This window comes from Homarus americanus, unplaced genomic scaffold, assembly GCF_018991925.1.
Source record: "Homarus americanus isolate GMGI-L3 unplaced genomic scaffold, GMGI_Hamer_2.0 scaffold33468, whole genome shotgun sequence".
Classification (NCBI taxonomy): domain Eukaryota; kingdom Metazoa; phylum Arthropoda; class Malacostraca; order Decapoda; family Nephropidae; genus Homarus; species Homarus americanus.
The window spans coordinates 9125171-9146149 of record NW_024714177.1 but is presented as its reverse complement, the minus strand read 5'-3'; the positions used below and the strand labels follow the sequence as shown (position 1 = coordinate 9146149).

Genomic DNA, 20979 nt, shown 5'->3' with positions numbered 1-20979 from the left:
GTTTTTCATTTGCATGGGGAGGGGGGCTGTATCCATTATTAGTACCACTCATAATTTTTTTGCTCATGATCATACATCGTTCACACACACACACGCACACACACACACACACACACACATCCAATGAAACATACAGGACATATACTGTACACAGAACTACATAACATACACAAACACCCATTGAGACATTCACGTATACATGACACCTCATATACTTACATTGTGAATATCTGATAATTTATGAATTCGAACTGATGTAGACAAACAGGAACTTGACCAAAAAAATATTAATCTCTTTGTTATAAATAAAATTTCTATATCCATTCACGAAAGATTAATTGACTCGATCTTTTTATTTTTTTTAATTTAATGAAACTTAATGAAATAATTTTGTATCTCTCTCAAAGGATATAATTAGGCAGGTGTAACTACATTCAGCAATTACCTGTTGTATGTTTACTTTATATAGGTGATTCAGAGTAGAACTGTCCGTAGGTACTCTCCCAGAACGGCTACTTGACACATTTCCCACCTATATCAGGCTAGGGACTTCCCTGGCACTACCCTGACACTTTCCTAACCCAAACCTGTCATTGCAGTGCACTGAAATTTTACAAGCACATTGTTATCCTTACAATATCCTGAAGGTATTCTAATGCTATCCTCACGCTATTCTAAAGTTATCTAATGATATCTCAACGCTATCCTCACGCAATCCTAATCCTATCCTCACGCTATCATCACGCTGTCCTCTCCTACTCACCGCCCTTGCTGTTGCTCTTCACTACAACACGATGAAGGTGATGGTCTAGCTCGACACCTCTTGCAAGATGCCCGCTGCCTGCAACACCTCATCCACGATCCTCTGACGCACGTTGCAGCCGGGCCAAGGCTCACCACCACTACCTGTGCCACACCCCCCGACCACCACCACCACACAACACCACACACCAACCCCAGAGAAATAGATTAGCCACGTCTATTATAAGTAGACGATACATAAATCAATCTGGTATGATGAGATAGCAGAGTTAGTTGACCCCGTATATTCGGTGGGTAATGTGTGAATTAATCCCTCCCTTATTATTGTAATTTTTTATGGGTTATGTAGATGATTAATTAATAAGAGAACAGAGATAGTGGGGTTGTATGAATGGTGTTATATCAACCGTGTATAATACTGTAGCATAATTTGTGTGAATGAATAATTTTCCTTTCATGTATAAAAGATATAAAATGTATCATTACAGTATATGGCTGTTTATGTATCATGTATATACTAAATGAGATTATATGAACAAATACATAATGAATACATAGCAGAGACATGTATACAGGTATGGCGAGATAAATACACATTACATAATAAGATACATATTGGACGCATTGAATACATATATAAAGTGAACTGTAATCAAAGTAGGACTCTAATGATAAGTTCGAATCTTGTAATGATAAGTAGGAATCTTAAACCAAGACAACAATGTGTATTTGCTCGAAACAAGGCTAACAAAGTACTTGGGCTCATACAAAGGAGTGTTAGTTACAAGACTTCCGAGGTTATCCCAAAAATCTATCTTGCTCTTGTGAGACCCCACTTGGGTTACGCGGTTCAGTTCTGGTCACCATACTTCTTAATGGATATAGAATTCCTAGAAAGAATTCAGAGGAAAATGACAAGACTAATCCCGGGCATTAGGAACCTTGGGTACAGAGACAAGTTAAAGCATCTTAATTTGCACTCCTCGAGACGTAGAGTGAGGGACGACATGATCGAGGTGTATAAATGGAAGTCAGGGCTAAACAAAGGTGATATAACAAAGGTACCCAAACTATCCAACCAGGAGCGAACTCGTAGCAATGGTTTTAGATCAGACAAATTTAGATTTAGGCGCGAGATAGGTAAACATTGGTTTGAAAATAGAATAGTGGACGAGTGGAACAAGTTACCAAACATCATCATTAACTCGAATACGCTGGATAGATTCAAACAGAGGTTGGATGGATATATGAGCGATAGGGGTTGGGTGTAAACGGGACTGCCCAGTATGGGCCAATTATGCAGTTTCCTCCATTATTATGTTTTTATATAAACAAATTATTTGAATGAATGAATGAACAACATGATTGAAAAAATGACGTAAAAGAATGAATGAATAACGTGAATTAATGAATAAATGACGAGCATGAATGAATGAATGACAGTCATTCAGGCATAGTAAGTGATGTGTAGAAATAAAGACTAATTCACCATACTCGGAAGTTAGATAAGGTCAATAAATAAACTTTAATCACAACTCAACTTGGAACCTGTAATGACCTGGGTATTGATAGATATGACCTGTGATGACTTAGAAACCTTCCCTATCAAGATAGATTAAAGAAACTAAACTTGCATTCCCTAGAAAGAGACGAAGAGTGCGGGGAGATATGATAAAAGTATTTAAGTGGGTGAAAGGAATCAATAAAGGAGATATAGATAAAGTTCTTATAATATCCGAGCAGGATAGGATTCGTAGCAATGGATTTAAGTTGGATAAGTTTAGGTTTAGGAGGGAGATAGGAAGAAACTGTTTCACAAATAGGGTGGTGGACGAGTGCAACAAGCTTGGCATCTTTGTAGTAAGTACTGGGACGCTGGAAAGTTTAAAAAGGAGGCTAGATAGATTCATGGATGATAGAGAGTAGTAGTAACTCTCGACAGGAGCTGCCATGCACAGGCCAACCGGCCTATTGCAGACTCCTTATTTTCTTGTTGTTTTATGTTCTTATGATAGATATGACCTGTGATGACCTGGGTATTGAGAGATACGGCTTGTAATGACCTGAGTATTGAGAGATACGACTAGTAATGACCTGGGGATTGATAGATATGAACTGTAATAACCTGGATATTGATAGATACGACCTGTAATAACCTGGGTAGTTAATAGATGTGACCTATGAGGACCTGGGTATTATGAGACACGACATGTGATGACCTATGTATTGATAGATACGACCCTGTAATGACCTGGGTATTGACAGGTGTGACCTGTGGTGACCTAGGTATTAAAATTTATGATCAGTGATGAATTGGGTATGGAAATATGTGACCTGTGATGACCAAGGTACTAAAAAGACATGACCTGTGGTGACCTAAATACCGAGAAGATTGACCTACAGTGACCTGGGAGTGACCTCCGGTACGTGAGAGACCAGGAACTGACCTCCTTGTCCAGTCCACTTGAGGAGGTCCTACACCCACCACCACCATCAGCGCCTTCCTTCACCAGCAGGTAGCGCGCCTCACCAGTCCGCCTCTGTTGGTCACGTAACATCATCAACCAACGTGTGAATTCATTGGTTCGAGATCTTCAGAACAGCAACAACAAAAAATGTTTCACCTCTTTTACAAAACCACAAGTCTTGATCAACTTTCATATAAAAAGTTATTTAATAAGTGTGTGTGTGTGTGTGTGTGTGTGTGTGTGTGTGTGTGGACCCACCGTGAACGTGAGGTGGGTGAGCTTCTCCAAGGTGTTAAGAGCAGTCATCACGCGACGCTCTGGGGGAACGCGACACTCGTCAGTTAACTATAGTACAGTACTGAATACTGACCTGATATTACCAAGCTAGATAAATATTATTATTATTTATTATTATCATCATTATTATTATTATTATTATTATTATTAGATAAACTATACTGTACAGTCATGAGGGGACGTACTGGTAACACTGGCGCCGTGGACCTCGTAAGGGATGGTAGAGGCAGGCCACGAGTGTCTCACCCTTCCTGACACTCTGATGGCGTTACTCCCTTCCTCGGGTGGTGGTGTCTCCTCGAAGTCTCCCCAGTCTTCCTCCCCATCTTCCTCCTCCTTTTGGTCTTCCTCTGGTGGTGGTGTCTCCTCGAAGTCCCCCCAGTCTTCCTCCCCATCCTCCTCCTCCTTATGGTCTTCCTCGGGTGATGATGTTTCCTCACGGGTAGTGTGATGAGAACCGCTAGTATTTTCCCAAACAATTCCCGGGGCGCTGGGATCCTCGTTGACCATCAGGCGAGCTTCTGAAGTAATTGTGATTTAGTTTCCTGTATTATCAACAAGTCCATCATTATATGAACAGAAAACGTTAGTTATTTATCGTTATTTTCACCCAAACTGTAAATAATAAAAGGACAATTATTGCATTCCCTAGAAAGACGAAGAGTGCGGGGAGATATGATAGAAGTATTTAAGTGGGTGAAAGGAATCAAAAAAGGAGATATAGATAAAGCTCTTATAATATCCGAACAAGATAGGACTCGTAGCAATGGATTTAAGTTATAAGTTTAGGTTTAGGAGGGAGATAGGAAGGAACTGGGTCACAAATAGAGTGGTAGACGAGTGGAACAAGCTTAGCAACTTTGTAGTAAGTGCTGGAACGCTGGAAAGTTTTAAAAGGAGGCTAGATAGATTCACGGCTGATAGAAAGTGGTAGTAACTCTCGACAGGAGCTGCCATGTACCAGGCCAACCGGCCTATTTTTTTTCTTAAGCTCTTAATACCATTACATGCTTATCAAGCACTACACGACATTATCAGATCTACTTAATCTCACCTAAACGGTGAGAAAGAAACAGAGAGTACCAGAGACTCACCTTGCAGGATGGTGGCGGCCTCGACACTCCTCACCACCACCACCACAGTCCACGTCAGCCTCAACACCGTCGTCCTCATCTTCGTTGTTGTCTTGCCTCCTCCTCGATCGTAACCAGTCTTGTTCGTAACCAACTAAGCTTTACTACCGTACGCTGCCTGTCACATCAACTACAGCTGTGACTGCGTCTACAGTTCTCGTCACGTCACAGTAATCACAGCGCTGTAACAGTAACCACAGATCCCGTAATAATAAGTACAGTTCCCGTCACAGCAAAATGACCGTCACAGGTCCACTACACAGGTATCAGTCCCGGTTGAAACTAGCAACTCCAGGATTGGGGCGCAGTGGATCTGGACAATAAACGCTGCTCGGAAATGAGTGGTAACATTAGTCATCACATCAAGTGTATTTACTACTCTCAATGACGTCAGAGGATCCTACCCTGACCACCGGATGACGTCAGAGCATCCTGTGGTAATGAGGCTCGGGAGGAGACCCGTGTGTACTAAAATAGCAATTTATTTGCTAAGTGAAACTGAGTACCTGTGTTACCTCGGGAAGGAACCCAGCGCATTTACGTCACCCATACCCTCCCCACACACAAACACACACACACGGCCTTAATTTCTGAGATACCAAAGGAATTCTGCCTATCGACTACTTGCCACATAAAACAATAATTACCAGCGACTATATCACCATAGCCTAATGCGAAGACTGTGTGAAGTCATCCGGAAGACACTTCACAAATGGCTAACTAGAGGTGTGCTGCTGCTCCTCCACATCCCCGTGTAGCACAAATATCTACAGGTACCTAAAGCCGCATCTCGGTGGGCGCTGCTTTCAGGATGACGAGTTGAAGAATGTTACCGAGATTTGCTTTGAAGAACAGTAGGGAGATATCTAGAAATGGAGTAAGTGTATTGAAGTCAGGTGTGTGTGTGTGTGTGTGTTTGTATGTGTGTAAGCTATGGTTAGGAGTGACACTAAGAAGAGGTTTTATATCCAAGGGCTCGGAAGAACACTGTTTAAATGACGACTAAGAGCGCCAATAATAATAATAATAATAATAATAATAATAATAATAATAATAATAATAATAAAGATAATAATTATAATAATAACTCGCCAGTCCCTAGTCACCCAACAGCTGTACAGTTCCGATCAAAATTCCCTCAACATTTCTGACATCCACTTGTGTGTCGTGTGTGTGAGTGTTCGGGGAATTTTGTCCGTAAGTACAGTACATGATACTTAGGGTTACATAACAGGTGTACAGTACATGTGTGTGTAGGTGTACATTGGTGGTGAAGTCTTAAGGTGGTGACAGATGTGCATGTGTGGTGACAGGTGTGTAATTACTGATAATGAGCTTTAGCAGGTGTGCACCTGCGGCAGAGGTGTGTGTGTGTGTGTTCAATCCTAGCTCCTTCACCACTTGTCCCTACACCACCTTTACACACCCCTACACCACCCTTCATCTCTTGCCTACACTCTTGCCCTACCGCTTACCCCTACACCACTTGCCTACAACCACTTACCCCTACACACTTACCCCTACATCTCTTGCCCCACCTCTCTGCCCCTACCTTACCCCACCACTTGCCCCTACACAAACCCTACACCACTTACCCCTACATCTCTTGCCCTACACCTCTTGCCCCTACACCGCTTACCCCTACACCACTTGCCCCTACACCACTTGCCCCTACACTACAAACCCTACACCACTTACCCCATCTCTTGCCCCTCACCTCTTCCCCACCCACCCCTACACCACACCCCCCTCTTGCCCCTTCGCCTCTTGCCCCTACACCTCTTGCCCATAAACCATTTGCCCCTTACTTCATGCTCCTTTACCTCTTGCCTGAACCACTTTCCCTTACACCTCTTGCCCCCACACCTCTTGCCCCTATACCTCCCTTTCACCTTACCCTACACACTTCCCTCACCTCTTACCCTACATCCCTTGCCCTTGCCTCTTTCACCTCTTGCCCTATACCTCTGCCCATACATCTCTTGCCCCTACCTCTTGCTTCACCGCACCCCACCCTCACCCCTACCTCTTGCCCCTTCGCATCTGCCCCTTCACCTCTTGCCCCTACACCTCTTGCCCATAAACCAATTGCCCTTTCCCTCTTGCCCCTGAACCTCTTGCCCTTACATCTCTTGCTCCACACCTCTTGCCCCTACCTCTTGCCCTACACCTCTTGCCCCTACACCCTTACCTCTACACCCTTATCCTACACCTCTTGCCCCTACACCTCTTGCCCCTACACCTCTTGCCCCACACCTCTTGCCCCTACCTCTTGCTCCTGAACCTCTTGCTCCTGAACCTCTTGCCCCTACATCTCTTGCCCCTACACCTCTTGCCCCTTCGCCTCTTGCCCCTTCACCTCTTCACCTCGTGCCCTCACACCTCTTGCCCCCACCTCTTGCCCTATACCTCTTGCCCATACATCTCTTGCTCCCCACACCTCTTGCCCTATACCTCTTGCCCTGAACCTCTTGCCCATACATCTCTTGCCCTACACCTCTTGCCCCTTCGCCTCTTGCCCTTCGCCTCTTGCCCTTCGCCTTTTGCCCTTACACCTAGAGATGTAAGGAAGGGGTGAAAAGGCAAAACTAAAGAGAGACAGGGAGGGAGAGAAAGACAATGAGATAGAGAAAAAACACGTAGTGAGAAAGACATACATACACATGGAGAGAGAGAGCGATTTGCGTATTAATAAAGAATGCATCCTGCTCATCCATACATCCATCAAACCTAGCAGCCATACACCTATCCATTTATACATCCATCTACCCATCCATCCAACACATCTAGTAACCATCCACCAATCTACCCACTCATTCATCCAGACAGACGAACAGACAGACATTCTCAAGGCCAATGAACGGCCCGTTATGCGAGGGTTAACAAGGGAAGTGACCAATTAACAGGGGTGTTATGGGCCACTGGGGTCATGAACAGTTTTATTCCCAGGAAGGACAGAACGACTTGGGGCATAATTGTTGGTCTCCCCGGAACATTTATATATATATATATATATATATATATATATATATATATATATATATATATATATATATATATATATATATAAATGAAAATTAATCATATGTATGTGAATAGTTTGTACGAGTGTATGTATGTACAGTATATATATATATATATATATATATATATATATATATATATATATATATATATATATATATATAATCAACCCACCGATTCGAACCCACAGCCCTGACTGTGACCAGGAAGCTGCCTCTCTGGACCACCAGAATACTAAACCGTCCTGAACTCTGTTATATTTCACAAAAGCCTGTTCAACGAGCTGATGGCGCCGTGAACCTCTAATAGGGACTACCCGTATCACGTAAGTGGTCAGAGTAACGTTTTACCAAATCCGGCTTTGAAACACGATTGTAGAATCACTCTTTATTGGGCTAATGAAATACTGTATATATATATATATATATATATATATATATATATATATATATATATATATATATATATATATATATATATATATATATATATATATATAAAATCACGGGAAAAGGAAACAACGGAGCACCTATACCTCCCCTGAACCTCTCGCTCATATATCTCTTGCCCTTACTCCGTTGTTTCCCTTTTCCCGTGTGATTTTATCAAGATTTATCTTATCCACGTTTTTCATTGGATCTACATGAATTTTATATATATATATATATATATATATATATATATATATATATATATATATATATATATATATATATATATGAATAGTTTGTATGAGTGTATGGATGTGTGTGTAGTTTATAAAGTATTGTATGAGTGAATGTAGTGTACAGTATGTGTATTTCTGGGACTGTGTGACTGTTTGGTCATATGGGTGTATGTATGAAGTATGAATGTAAGAGTCTACATATGTATAAGTGTATGTATTAATATGTGTATTTATGTCTGACGTATTTAAGAGTATGTGTGTGTGTGTGTGTGTGTGTGTGTGTGTGTGTGTGTGTTTTAATGTATGTGAGGACTTGATTGTGTACGTATACAGAATAGTTTATGCGTTTATGAATATCTAAGTGTCTGTATGATTATTTCTGTGTATGTCTGAGTTTTGGAGTGTGTGAATGGGTGTCTTTATGACTTTTGGTTTAGTGTGTGTGTGTGTGTGGTGTGTGTGTGTGTATGGGGTAGGTTTGAAGAGCATCGTTGTGTGCTGGGTCTCTCGTGTGTGGCGGAGTGTTGCTAAGCGACCACTGGCGCTACAAATACCCCTCACACACACTGTCCACCCCCTCCAGTATAAGCATTTCTACCCAACCTACCTTTCCAGATTTTTCCAGCCTACATACTCAACCTACATCCTCAGCTTACACCCTGAGCCTACACCCCTATCCTACACCCTCAGCCTACACCCCCATCCTACACCATCAGCCTACACCTTCCTACTAGTAATGCAGGTCAATAGTCATATAGATCAACTAATAGGTTACTAGGTCACCACTAAAGGTCACCTAGTAATATAAGCTACCTTTCATAACCTTATCTTACTCCTCATAAAACGCCACTTCCCCTCTCCTTCCCATCTTAGGACCCTTCTTCCCCTTATCCCCTCCAGAGGCGCCAATAGCCCTCTCGCTCCCCTCCTAGAACACCACTTCGACTCCTACGGTCCCCCGCCCCCCCCCCTCCTTCTTTGTCTGACGCCACCCTCTTCTTCCTCCTCTTATCGTGAGGGGAGAAGCGACCTGCTGCCAGGTAGTAGCTAGCATCGTCACCATAGCAACATCTGCCAACCAACCGTCCCGTCTCTCTCTCTCTCTCTCTCTCTCTCTTCTCTCTCTCTCTCTTCTCTCTCTCTCTCTCTCTCTCTCTTCTCTCTCTCTCTCTCTCTCTCTCTCTGCTTTTCTCCTTAAGAACATAAGAACATAAGAATGGAGGAAACTGCAGCGGGCCTATTGAGCCCTGCAGTCCGTTTACACCCAACCCCATTGCTCACATCCAACCTATGTTTGAAGCTATTCAGCGTATTCCAGTTAATGATGATATTTGGTAACTTGTTCCATTCATCACTACTCTGTTTCAAACCAGTGTTTACATTTCACGCCTAAATCTAAATTTATCTAATTTAAAACCATTGTTACGAGTTCGCTCTCTGGTTTGGTTTGAGTACTTGTAATGTCCCCTTTTTCCCTCCTTCCACTTGTCACCTCTATCAGGTCGCCCTCGCTCTACGTCTCTTGAGGGGTGCAATTAAGATGCTTTAACCTGTCTCTATACTCAAGGTTCCTAATGCCGGATTAGTCTTTTCATTCTCCTCTGAATTCTTTCCAAGGATTCTCCCGTCCAGGCCAGAACTGAACTGCGTAGTCCAGGTGTGTGGTCTCAAAGGCAAGATACAGTTTTAGGATGACCTCTCTTGTCTTGTAACTAACTTGCCTTATGAACCCAAGTACTTTATTAGCCTTGTAGAGCAAAAACACATTGTTTACTTGGTTTAAGGTTCCTACTTATCATTACTCTAAATCTCTCTCGCAGTCGGATTTCTCTATGGCATCGTTGTTCATCTGGTATCTGGTTTCCCTGTTTACATCTCCTATACTGAGTACTTTACATTTGTCGACGTTGAATTTCATCTGCCATTTTTCAGACCATTCGAAAAATTTGTTTAGATCTTCCTGTAGTTTTGCCGAGTCCTCGTCAGATTTAATAACACGTCTTATAGTGTCATCAGCAAATTTACTTATGTTGCTGTCTATGCCGATATCTATGTCGTTTATGTATATAATAAATAATAATGGTCCAAGTACTGAGCCTTGGGGAACACCACTTGTGACGTTGCTCCAATGGGACTTAGTGCCGTTAATGCTCACTCCTGTTTCCTCTCTGTAACACACCCTAATCCATTTAAGGATGTCACCTTTGATGCCATGTGCTTCCTTTCTAATTAGTCTTTCGTGGGGACTCTGTCGGCTTTGCTAAAGTCGAGATATACCACATCATAATTGTGCCCTCGTCCACCGATTCGAAAACCTGATGAAAAGAATGTTAATAGATTAGTTAGGCAAGAACGTCCGCTTGTGAAGCCATGCTGGGAATCATTGATCAATCGGTGCTTCTCCAGGTGATTTCGAATAGAGTTTGAGATGATTGCTTCCAGTAATTTGCCTACTATTGATGTTAGACTGATTGGGCGGTAGTTAGAGGGATAGTGATCTATCCCTTCTTGAAAATCGGTATTACATTCGCTATCCTCCAGGATTCTGGTACTACACCTGTTTTTAAGGACATGTTAAACAACTTTGCTAAGGGCATACTAAGCTCTTCCTTACATTCCTTTAATACTCTGGCAAATATCTCATCGGGACCAGGTGACTTCTTCTTACCCCCCACGCCCTCCTCATTTTCCTTCAATTCCTCATCCTTTTTCTCTTTCTGATCAGTATTTCCTTCGTCCTCTCTCTCACCATCACCTCCGCTCCTCCTCCTCCTCCTCCTGGCATCACCCCTCACCTCTCGTTCTTCACTCTCCACCTCAATACCAGGTGAGAGGCGGAGTGGAGGGACAGGGGTGGATGACGTAGACGAAGACGGCAGGAGGTGGGGAAGAGCCAGGGTGTGCCACGTGTGTACACATCGTGAAATGATTAAACTCGACAACTGTTCCCACCTGACACAACACACCTGGCCATACTGACGCAGGTGTACTCATGTAAAATTGGGGCAAATTGCTTAGTGGAATCGTGTCGCCATACTAAGCCCATCAAGCCAGACTCCCAAACATTTGTACAGTTATAGTTTTAACCTGAGGAATAAAAAGTGAATATATTTGATCCATTTTTAAGGCGTGACGTAACGACTATAGCCAGAAGAGTACCGAAGCTTCATCCGAAACTCTATCGAAATGATATTCTTCCTCTGAACCCTCCCACGTCCTCCTGTTGAGCTGATCACACTAATGACGTCACAACCAACAACATGGCCATCCGAGTTATTGGTATTTAGTTATCCGTCGTCAAATTATAGGGAGCTTATCTTCACGGGCTCAAATATTTGTTTTGCTCCTATGGTGATAACGAGGCAGCCTCCGTATTTGAGTTTGATTTAGTGAACAAATTTGTACGTGTTATTCACAACTCTTGGTTATTTCCGGATGTATGTGAAGATGTTTTTATCGTTATATCAAGAGTTTTTATTCGGTCGTGGTGATTTTTTTTTCAGTACAGTAGTGAAAAATGTTGTATATCCTAAAATTAAATTGTTTTTTTTTTCGTCCACAGGAGAGATAAAGCAGTCGTCAGCATTCCGTCTGTGTGAGAGTCTCTGTGGTCTACAAGAAAAACAGTGAGTACCATGATGTTCAAATCTGCCTCATGGCGCCTCCAGGGGTGCCAAGGTCAAGTGAGTGTCAGGATGTTCATGCCTTATGGCGCCTCCAGGGGTGCCAAGGTCAAGTGAGTGTCAGGATGTTCATATCTGCCCTGAATACCATCCATAGGGGTGCCAAGGTCAAACACCCTCATGAAGGTCACTGTGTATGGTCCACTTACATCCTCCAGCGTGGGCTATTGGCTCTTGTTCAGATATAATTAGTTCATCATATTCCAGAGTATCTAATCGTCTGTCTGTCTGTCTGTTATCGTTCTAGCTGCTGAACCCTATGGCGTATTGCCTTCAAACTCACATGTTAGTTACCTGAAGATTATAGATTCTAGGACTGTCGTTTTTAACTGAGATTGACCAATAGGTTGAGGTCACAAGGTCAGTAGATATTCGATCGATTTTGACCTACTTTTTTTGCCCTCGAGGCTATGAATATCAAGTCCAAACAGGTCATAGGTTCAAGGTCATTCAATAATTTTTTCGGCGTTGTCTCCCGCCCTGAATATGTTATTTTGAGGTCATCTTAAAACAAAAGACCTCGAAAAATATTTAATACGTAATCCGAAATTATTATTATAATTAATTATTATTATTATTGCTGTTGTTGTTGTATTATTCCAGTCATTAATCTACTTCTTTCTATTAATTTACTTCTTAGAATTCTAGTTGTCATTCTACTCAATTCTCAAAATTTTCTTATTTTTCATTATCGGTCAAAATAATTTTCCATCACCAAAATAAACAGTGTTTGATGCCTAACCTAAAAAAACATACAAAATACTGTAGATGCGTCGAGGAGAGTCAACAGACACAATACCTAAATAAACAAAAATAAACATTAATTGCGCCAAGGAAATCTAAAAGACAACGTACTAAAAAAAAAAAATCACGAAACATAAGATCAAATGAATCGAGAAAAGTCAAAAGATAACCTGCCTAAAAAAATTTATTATGAATTAGTCGAGGAAAAGTCAACGGACAACTTGCCTAAATAAATCACAAAAGTTAATAAGTCGAGGAAGAGTCAACTAACAAAGCGCCTAAAACAAAAACAAAACAAACTAATAGTCACTTATGGATGGTTAATGAGGGAGGGGCCAGGGGGGTTAATGGTGTTCTCGCCCCAGAGAACAGCTTCTACCATATCATGACCAACAACTTAATCGGGATCTATTTACCTGACTAACAGATTTAATGAGGATCTATTGACCTGACCAACAACTTAATGAAGAACTATTTACCCGACTAACAGATTTAATGAGGATCTATTGACCTGACCAACAACTTAATGAAGAACTATTTACCTGACTAACAGATTTAATGAGGATCTATTGGCCTGACCAACAACTTAATGAAGAACTATTTACCTGACTAACAGATTTAATGAGGATCTATTGACCTGACCAACAAGTTAATGAAGAACTAATGACCTGACCAACAACTTTATTGGGGAACTATTGACCTGACCAACAACTTTATTGGGGATTTATTGACCTGACCAACAACTTTATTGGGGAACTATTGACCTGACCAACAACTTTAATGAGGAATTATTGACCTGACCAACAACTTCAATGAGGAACTATTGACCTTACCAACAACTTTAATGAGGAACTATTGACCTGACCAATGCTTTAATGAGGAACTATTGACCTTACTAACAACTTAATGAGAACTATTGACCTGCAATCAACAACTTTAATGAGGAACTATTGACCTGACCAACAACTTCAATGAGGAACTATTGACCTTACCAACAACTTTAATGAGGAACTATTGACCTGACCAACAGCTTTAATGAGGAACTATTGACCTTACTAACAACTTTAATGAGGAACTATTGACCTGACCAACAACTTTAATGAGGAACTATTGACCTGACCAACAACTTTAATGAGGAACTATTGACCCGACCAACAACTTCAATGAGGAACTATTGACCTTACCAACAACTTTAATGAGGAACTATTGACCTGACCAACAGCTTTAATGAGGAACTATTGACCTTACTAACAACTTTAATGAGGAACTATTGACCTGACCAACAACTTTAATGAGGAACTATTGACTTGACCAACAACCTCAATGAGGAACTATTGACCTTACCAACAACTTTAATGAGGAACTATTGACCTGACCAACAGCTTTAATGAGGAACTATTGACCTTACTAACAACTTTAATGAGGAACTATTGACCTGACCAACAACTTTAATGAGGAACTATTGACCTGACCAACAGCTTTAATGAGGAACTATTGACCTTACTAACAACTTTAATGAGGAACTATTGACTTGACCAACAACTTTAATGAGGAACTATTGACCTTACTAACAACTTTAATGAGGAACTATTGACTTGACCAACAACTTTAATGAGGAACTATTGACATGACCAACAACTTTAATGAGGAACTATTGACCTGACCAACAACTTTAATGAGGAACTATTGACCTGACCAACAACTTTAATGAGGAACTATTGACCTGACCAACAGCTTTAATGAGGAACTATTGACCTGACCAATAGCTTTAATGAGGAACTATTGACCTGACCAATAGCTTTAATGAGGAACTATTGACCTGACCAACAACTTTAATGAGGAACTATTGACCTGACCAACAACTTTAATGAGGAACTATTAACCTGACTGTTCCTTATATTCCAGTTTGTTCATCTCGTGTTCCGTTATCGCACCAGCCTCCTCTCCCCACCTGTCAATTCGATCCTATCAGTGTGGATGGAAGGAAATATTCGTGAAACTTAAATAAAATTTAACCACACTGTATTACGGTCACGAGTAATGTAACGTAGATGACTTCCCTGGGACGACAAGAGTAGCAGTAACACGTATTAGAGTAGTTTGTGAGTGAGGTATCAGTGTGCTTCAAGTTTGTGCTGTATTCCCGTAGGGACTAGTGATGCTATGGACCTAAGCTCCCTCTCCTCTGCTTCAGCATCCGCAATCAGCTTTGTATATATTAACGTCGTGTGATTCTGTTTACACCTATCAACCATCTTTGTACAGTACTGTGGAAAATTCAGCCTCCTTAAGCTTCACAAGTTAATTCAAATCCACTCATGTTAAAACTGGTCAACTTCGCCTAGATAATTTTCACACTAATCAATTTTCCACTTACTTATTTTCCGCTTACCAGCTAGGAGGTGGCCAGCAGGCAAGAGGGTCGGATTGAGAAGTTCCACCCAAAGCTGCTGGTTGGAATGACCCGAGTGGAGCTTGTATGTTACTTATATACGGTAGTGAGCCGTGTGTTGGACACTACCTTCAACTGGGGAGGGTGGCGTTCAAGATAGTGTTTCTATCGATCTATCTATCTATCTATATATATATATATATATATATATATATATATATATATATATATATATATATATATATATATATATATATATATATATATATATATATATATATATATATATATATATATATGCTGATAACCACTTTATTGGAATTAGTTAATTTTACCGCCACACTCATTTAGTTTAAAACTCGGGTTGAAACACGACGACCCTCTTCATGGGAAGATGCTGTTTAATAATACGGGCGTGGGTCACGCAATTCGTTAACTCGGGGTATGGTTGGTGTGTTGGCGACAGCTTCCACACCTTAAACAAATTCACGCCTAGGTGACCCTTGGGCCGGCCATCCTTGTTACATGAGGGGCAACCATCATTATTATTTATATTTCTAAAGTGTAAAATCAAGCCTCCGTTTACCGTTGTGTACCCAGCCTGGGGTTTCCTGTTGGTTTGCAACATTGGGAAGCAAGACGCTTTAGCCTGAAATATTTATGAGTCAACTTATGGCGTTACTTAAGTGGGTCTGGCGTCACATCCCTCACACAGGATATTACAACACAGAGACATACATCTACACAATTCTTACACGAGGTAAAACACTGCTCAGGATTCAACTTTGCTGTTGAAAGCTAATTTAGTTCAAAATTTTTACCCCATAGATACACTAATCACGTTTCCTATACACACGAAGGTAACAAAATAGCTCCACACCAACTTTAAACACCTGAATTGTTCCCTAATTCACCTGTATGTGTGGAACAAATGCTTTATAGGAGGATGTCAAAGTTCTTATATCATCACATCTTCCTTCTCTCTGCTACACTCTCTACCTGTCCTCTTTGGGATAAACAACATTTCAGTATCGTGATAAGTGTGGCTAGTATATAATGTCATACTAGACTTTAAGCTACCCATAGTACTTTATTATTATTATTATTATTATTATTATTATTATTATTATTATTATTATTATTATTATTATTTTTATTATTATAATTATTTGTGATGGTAGTAGTAGTAGTAGTCGTCATCATCATCATTATCATCTTCATCATCATTAAATTGTTCGTTTTTCGTCAAATCACTTCATCGTGGGTTAGTTATATCCACAAGGACCACCAGCTTGAGAGAAAACAAATATAACAGACATAAGAACATAAGAATGGAGGAAACTGCAGCCGGCCTATAGGCGTGAAATAGGTAAACACTGGTTTGGAAACAGAGTAGTGGATGAATGGAACAAGTTACCAAATATCATCTTTAACTCGAATACGCTGAATAGCTTCAAACATACATAGGTTGGATGCTTATATGAGCAATAGGGGTTGGGTGTAAACGGGACTGCCCAGTATGGGCCAATAGGCCCGCTGCAGTTTCCTCCATTCTTATGTTCTTATGTTCTTATGGTCTTTCCCAGATGTCCTCGTAGGCTGATGGAAGGCGGGTGGTGGTAGTGGCCTTATCGAGTGTACTGTACTGTAATGCTAGAGGGAGTAAGAGATGGAGGTAAATAAGTGAGGATCAAGTATTAATTACCTAGAAGTTAATGCTTCACGCTGCTTATGGCAAATCTGAGTAGAAAGGAGATGATATCATATCACAAGTTCACTGGGATCTAACGCCTGTTGTTCACCCCGACGTGGAGGTCGTGGTCGTGCTGGGGAATGATATAACGTACTACATTCAGAACATCGAGCACTTATTTTATCCAATAGATTTAGCAGGTCTTTTTACTGTAAGTGGTAATGAACGTAATAAACATTGGATGGAAAACACGCCATAATGACAGATCAACAATTAGTAGATAAGTGACAATTTGTTTTGTCACAATCTTGACTCGGCAACAATTGTGTTTATGCTCGACATGGCGACGACATGAATACAGATAAAATAGATTAAAATAGATATACCTGATTTCAAACGAGACATATATGATATCATCTACAAATCAGAGTTCGTAATTTCGCAGCCACTGTGACGTATTGTGCATGCTGTTTTACGAGCACACTGACAGCCCGTCAAGAAAGGGCCAATCACTGTCCATTACTTGAAACTCACTCTGATTAACCAACCAGCACACGATATTTCACCCTAGGACTTTAACCAATTACACACATTGGGAGAGTGAAATTGTTCAGTATTTCAATCTGACGTCACTGTCGGAAACAGCCAATCAGCTAACTTTATTTCAATTTGATAGTGGGCACGTAATTCTTTATTGTTGCTCCTGTAATCCTAACGCTGTAATCCTGTAGTCCTGATCCTGTAATCCTGATCGTGTAGTCCTTATCTTATAGTCTCGATCCTTTAGTCCTGATCCTGTAGTGTTGTAGTCCTGTTCTTGTAGTCCTGATCCTGTAGTCCTGATCCTGTAGTCCTGATCCTGTAGTCCTGATCCTGTAGTCTTGTAGTCCTGAGTGCCCTGTAACCTTCAGTAGCACCATTGTTCTTTTATCAATATCTCTCCCTATATTTTTTCTTTCTCTCTCTCCCATCCCTTCCCCCTCTCTCCTTCCCTTCATTCCATGTCTCTCTCTCATCTTCCCCCTATCATCTTAATCTGTCCGTCTCCCATTCTCTCACTAACCTCTCCCATCTCCTCTCTCTCGCTCTCTCACCAGGACTATTTCTCTCTCTTCACCATGTCTCTCTCTCTCTCTCATCCTCCTCTTCTCTTTTCATTCATCATCCCTTCTCTTACCCCACTCTCTTCTCATTCTTTCCCTCACCCTCCACTATCTCTCCTCCTCCTTCCATTTCTTACCCCTTCTCCTTGCTTTCCTTCCCTCACCACTATTTCCCTCTTCCTCCTCCTCCCTTCCCTCACTCTCCCCTTCTCTCTCCTTCTCCATCCATCGCTGTAGATTTTATGATAAAACTCTCAAGCCATTCCCGTTATCTCTTATCTGTTATCAGTTAATGTTGACAATACCAGGAAATTCTAGCTGGGTACCCTGAAGCGAGTCATTTTTTCGCGAGCGTATCTGGGCTATCAAGGGCCAGTGTGTCGCAACCCTGGCTGATAATATGGCTTTGTTCTAGCCAACGCCACGGATGACTAAGAAAGTTGTATGCATTAATTTGAGACAGATAGACAGACAGACAGACAGACAGACAGAGATAGATAGATAGATAGATAGATAGATAGATAGATAGATAGATAGATAGATAGATAGATATATGTGGATTTTTAGGCTTAGGCATTCTTTGAGAGCTGTTCCTCTGATGTTATTGCATTACACCATTCCCCAGCATGCGACCCAAAACAGCCATCTTATAACCAGGTTCCTACTCACTGCAAGGTGAACACAGGCAACGGGTGTAAAGAGAGAGAGAGAGAGAGAGAGAGAGAGAGAGAGAGAGAGAGAGAGAGAGAGACATAACGCAATCTTATCTCGAGCTAGAACGGACTAACTCCTTCACTCGTACTACGACAATATTTACGCGATAAACTCACACTAACTATGCCTGGTAAACTGTTTCTCAAGAGATATGATAGAGGTGTACAAATGGAAGTCAGGGCTAAACAAAGGGGACATAACAAAGGTACTCAAACGTCATTAGTGGAGTTCCCCAAGGCTCAATACTCGGACCATTATTATTTATTATATACATAAACGACATAGATATCGGCGTAAACAGCAACATACGTAAATTTGCTGATGACACTAAAATAAGCCGTGTAATTAAATCTGACGATGACTCCGCAAAACTACAGTAAGATCTAAAAAAAAATTTCGAATGGTCTGAAAAATGGCAGATGAGATTCAATGTGGACAAATAAATGTAAAGTACTCAGTATATGAGATGTAAACAGGGAAACGATACCAGATGAACAACGATGTTATTGAGAAATCCGACTGCGAGAAAGATTTAGGAGTAGTGATAAGTAGGAATCTTAAGCCAAGTAAACAATGTGTATTTGCTCGAAACAAGGCTAATAGAATACTTGGGTTCATACAAAGGAGTGTTAGTTACAAGACTAGCAAGGTCATCTTAAAACTGTATCTTGCGCTTGTGAGACCACACCTGGATTACGCAGTTCAGTTCTGGTCACCGTATAACAGAATGGATATAGAATCTCTGGAAAGAATTCAGAGGAGAATGACATTACTAATCCCGGGCATGAGGAACCTTGAGTACAGAGACAGGTTAAAGCTTCTTAATTTGCACTCTCTCGAGAGACGTAGAGTGAGGGGTGATATGATCTATGTGTATAAATGGAAGTCAGGGCTGAACAAAGGGGACATTACAAAGGTACTCAAACTATCCAACCAGGAGCGAACTCGTAAAAATGATTTTAAATTAGACAAATTTAGATTTAGGCGCGAAATAGGTAAACATTGGCTTAGAAATAGAGTCGTGGATGAATGGAACAAATTACCAAATATCATCATTAACTTGAATACGCTGGATAGCTTCAAACATAGGTTAAAACCATTGTTACGAGTTCGCTCCTGGTTGGATAGTTTGAGTACCTTTGTAATGTCCCCTTTGTTTAGCCCTGACTTCCACTTATACACCTCTATCAGGTCGCCCCTCGCTCTACATCTCTCGAGAGAGTGCAAATTAAGATGCTTTAACCTGTCTCTATACTCAAGGTTCCTAATGCCCGGGATTAGTCTTGTCATTCTCCTCTGAATTCTTTCCAAGGATTCTATATCCATTCTGTAATACGGTGACCAGAACTGAACTGCTTAATCCAGGTGTGGTCTCACAAGAGCAAGATACAGTTTTAGGATGACCTCGCTAGTCTTGTAACTAACACTCCTTTGTATGAACCCAAGTACTTTATTAGCCTTGTTACGAGCAAAAAACATTGTTTACTTGGCTAAGGTTCCTACTTATCATTACTCCTAAATCTCTCTGCAGTCGGATTTCTCTATGGCATCGTTGTTCATCTGGTATCTGGTTTCCCTGTTTACATTCCTATACTGAGTACTTTACATTTGTCCAATTGAATTTCATCTGCCATTTTTCAGACCATTCGAAAAATTTGTTTGTTTCCTGTAGTTTTGCTGAGTCCTCGTCAGATTTAATAACACGTCCTATTTTAGTGTCATCAGCAAATTTACTTATGTTGCTGTCTATGCCGATATCTATGTCGTTTATGTATATAATAAATAATAATGGTCCAAGTACTGAGCCTTGGGGAACTCCACTTGTGACGTTGCTCCAATGGGACTTAGTGCCGTTAATGCTCACTCCCTGTTTCCTGTCCTGTAACCACGCCCTAATCCATTTAAGGATGTTACCTTTGATGCCATGAGCTTCTACCTTTCTAATTAGTCTTTCGTGGGGGACTCTGTCGAAGGCTTTGCTAAAGTCGAGATATACCACATCATAATTGTGCCCCTCGTCCACCAATTCGAAAACTGATGAAAAGAATGTTAATAGATTAGTTAGACAAGAACGTCCGCTTGTGAAGCCATGCTGGGAATCATTGATCAATCTGTGCTTCTCCAGGTGATTTCGAATAGAGTTTGAAATGATTGCTTCCAGTAATTTACCTACTATTGATGTTAGACTGATTGGGCGGTAGTTAGAGGATAGTGATCTATCCCCCTTCTTGAAAATTGGTATTACATTCGCTATCCTCCAGGATTCTGGAACTACACCTGTTTTTAAGGACATGTTAAA

At 41.0% G+C, this 20979-nt stretch overlaps 1 protein-coding gene across 1 annotated transcript in view; it reads right to left on the bottom strand.

Moving 5' to 3' along the window:
• LOC121876138 (astacin-like metalloprotease toxin 1) overlaps positions 1 to 4700 on the bottom strand; it is a 37258-nt gene extending 32558 nt beyond the window's left edge. The window contains exons 1-2 of the mRNA XM_042381078.1: positions 4622 to 4700; positions 764 to 841 (exon numbers count right to left, since the gene is read on the bottom strand). Of these exons, the coding sequence (XP_042237012.1) occupies positions 764 to 841; positions 4622 to 4700 (157 nt within the window). The remainder of the gene's footprint in view (positions 1 to 763; positions 842 to 4621) is intronic.
• Positions 4701 to 20979: the final 16279 nt, after the last annotated feature.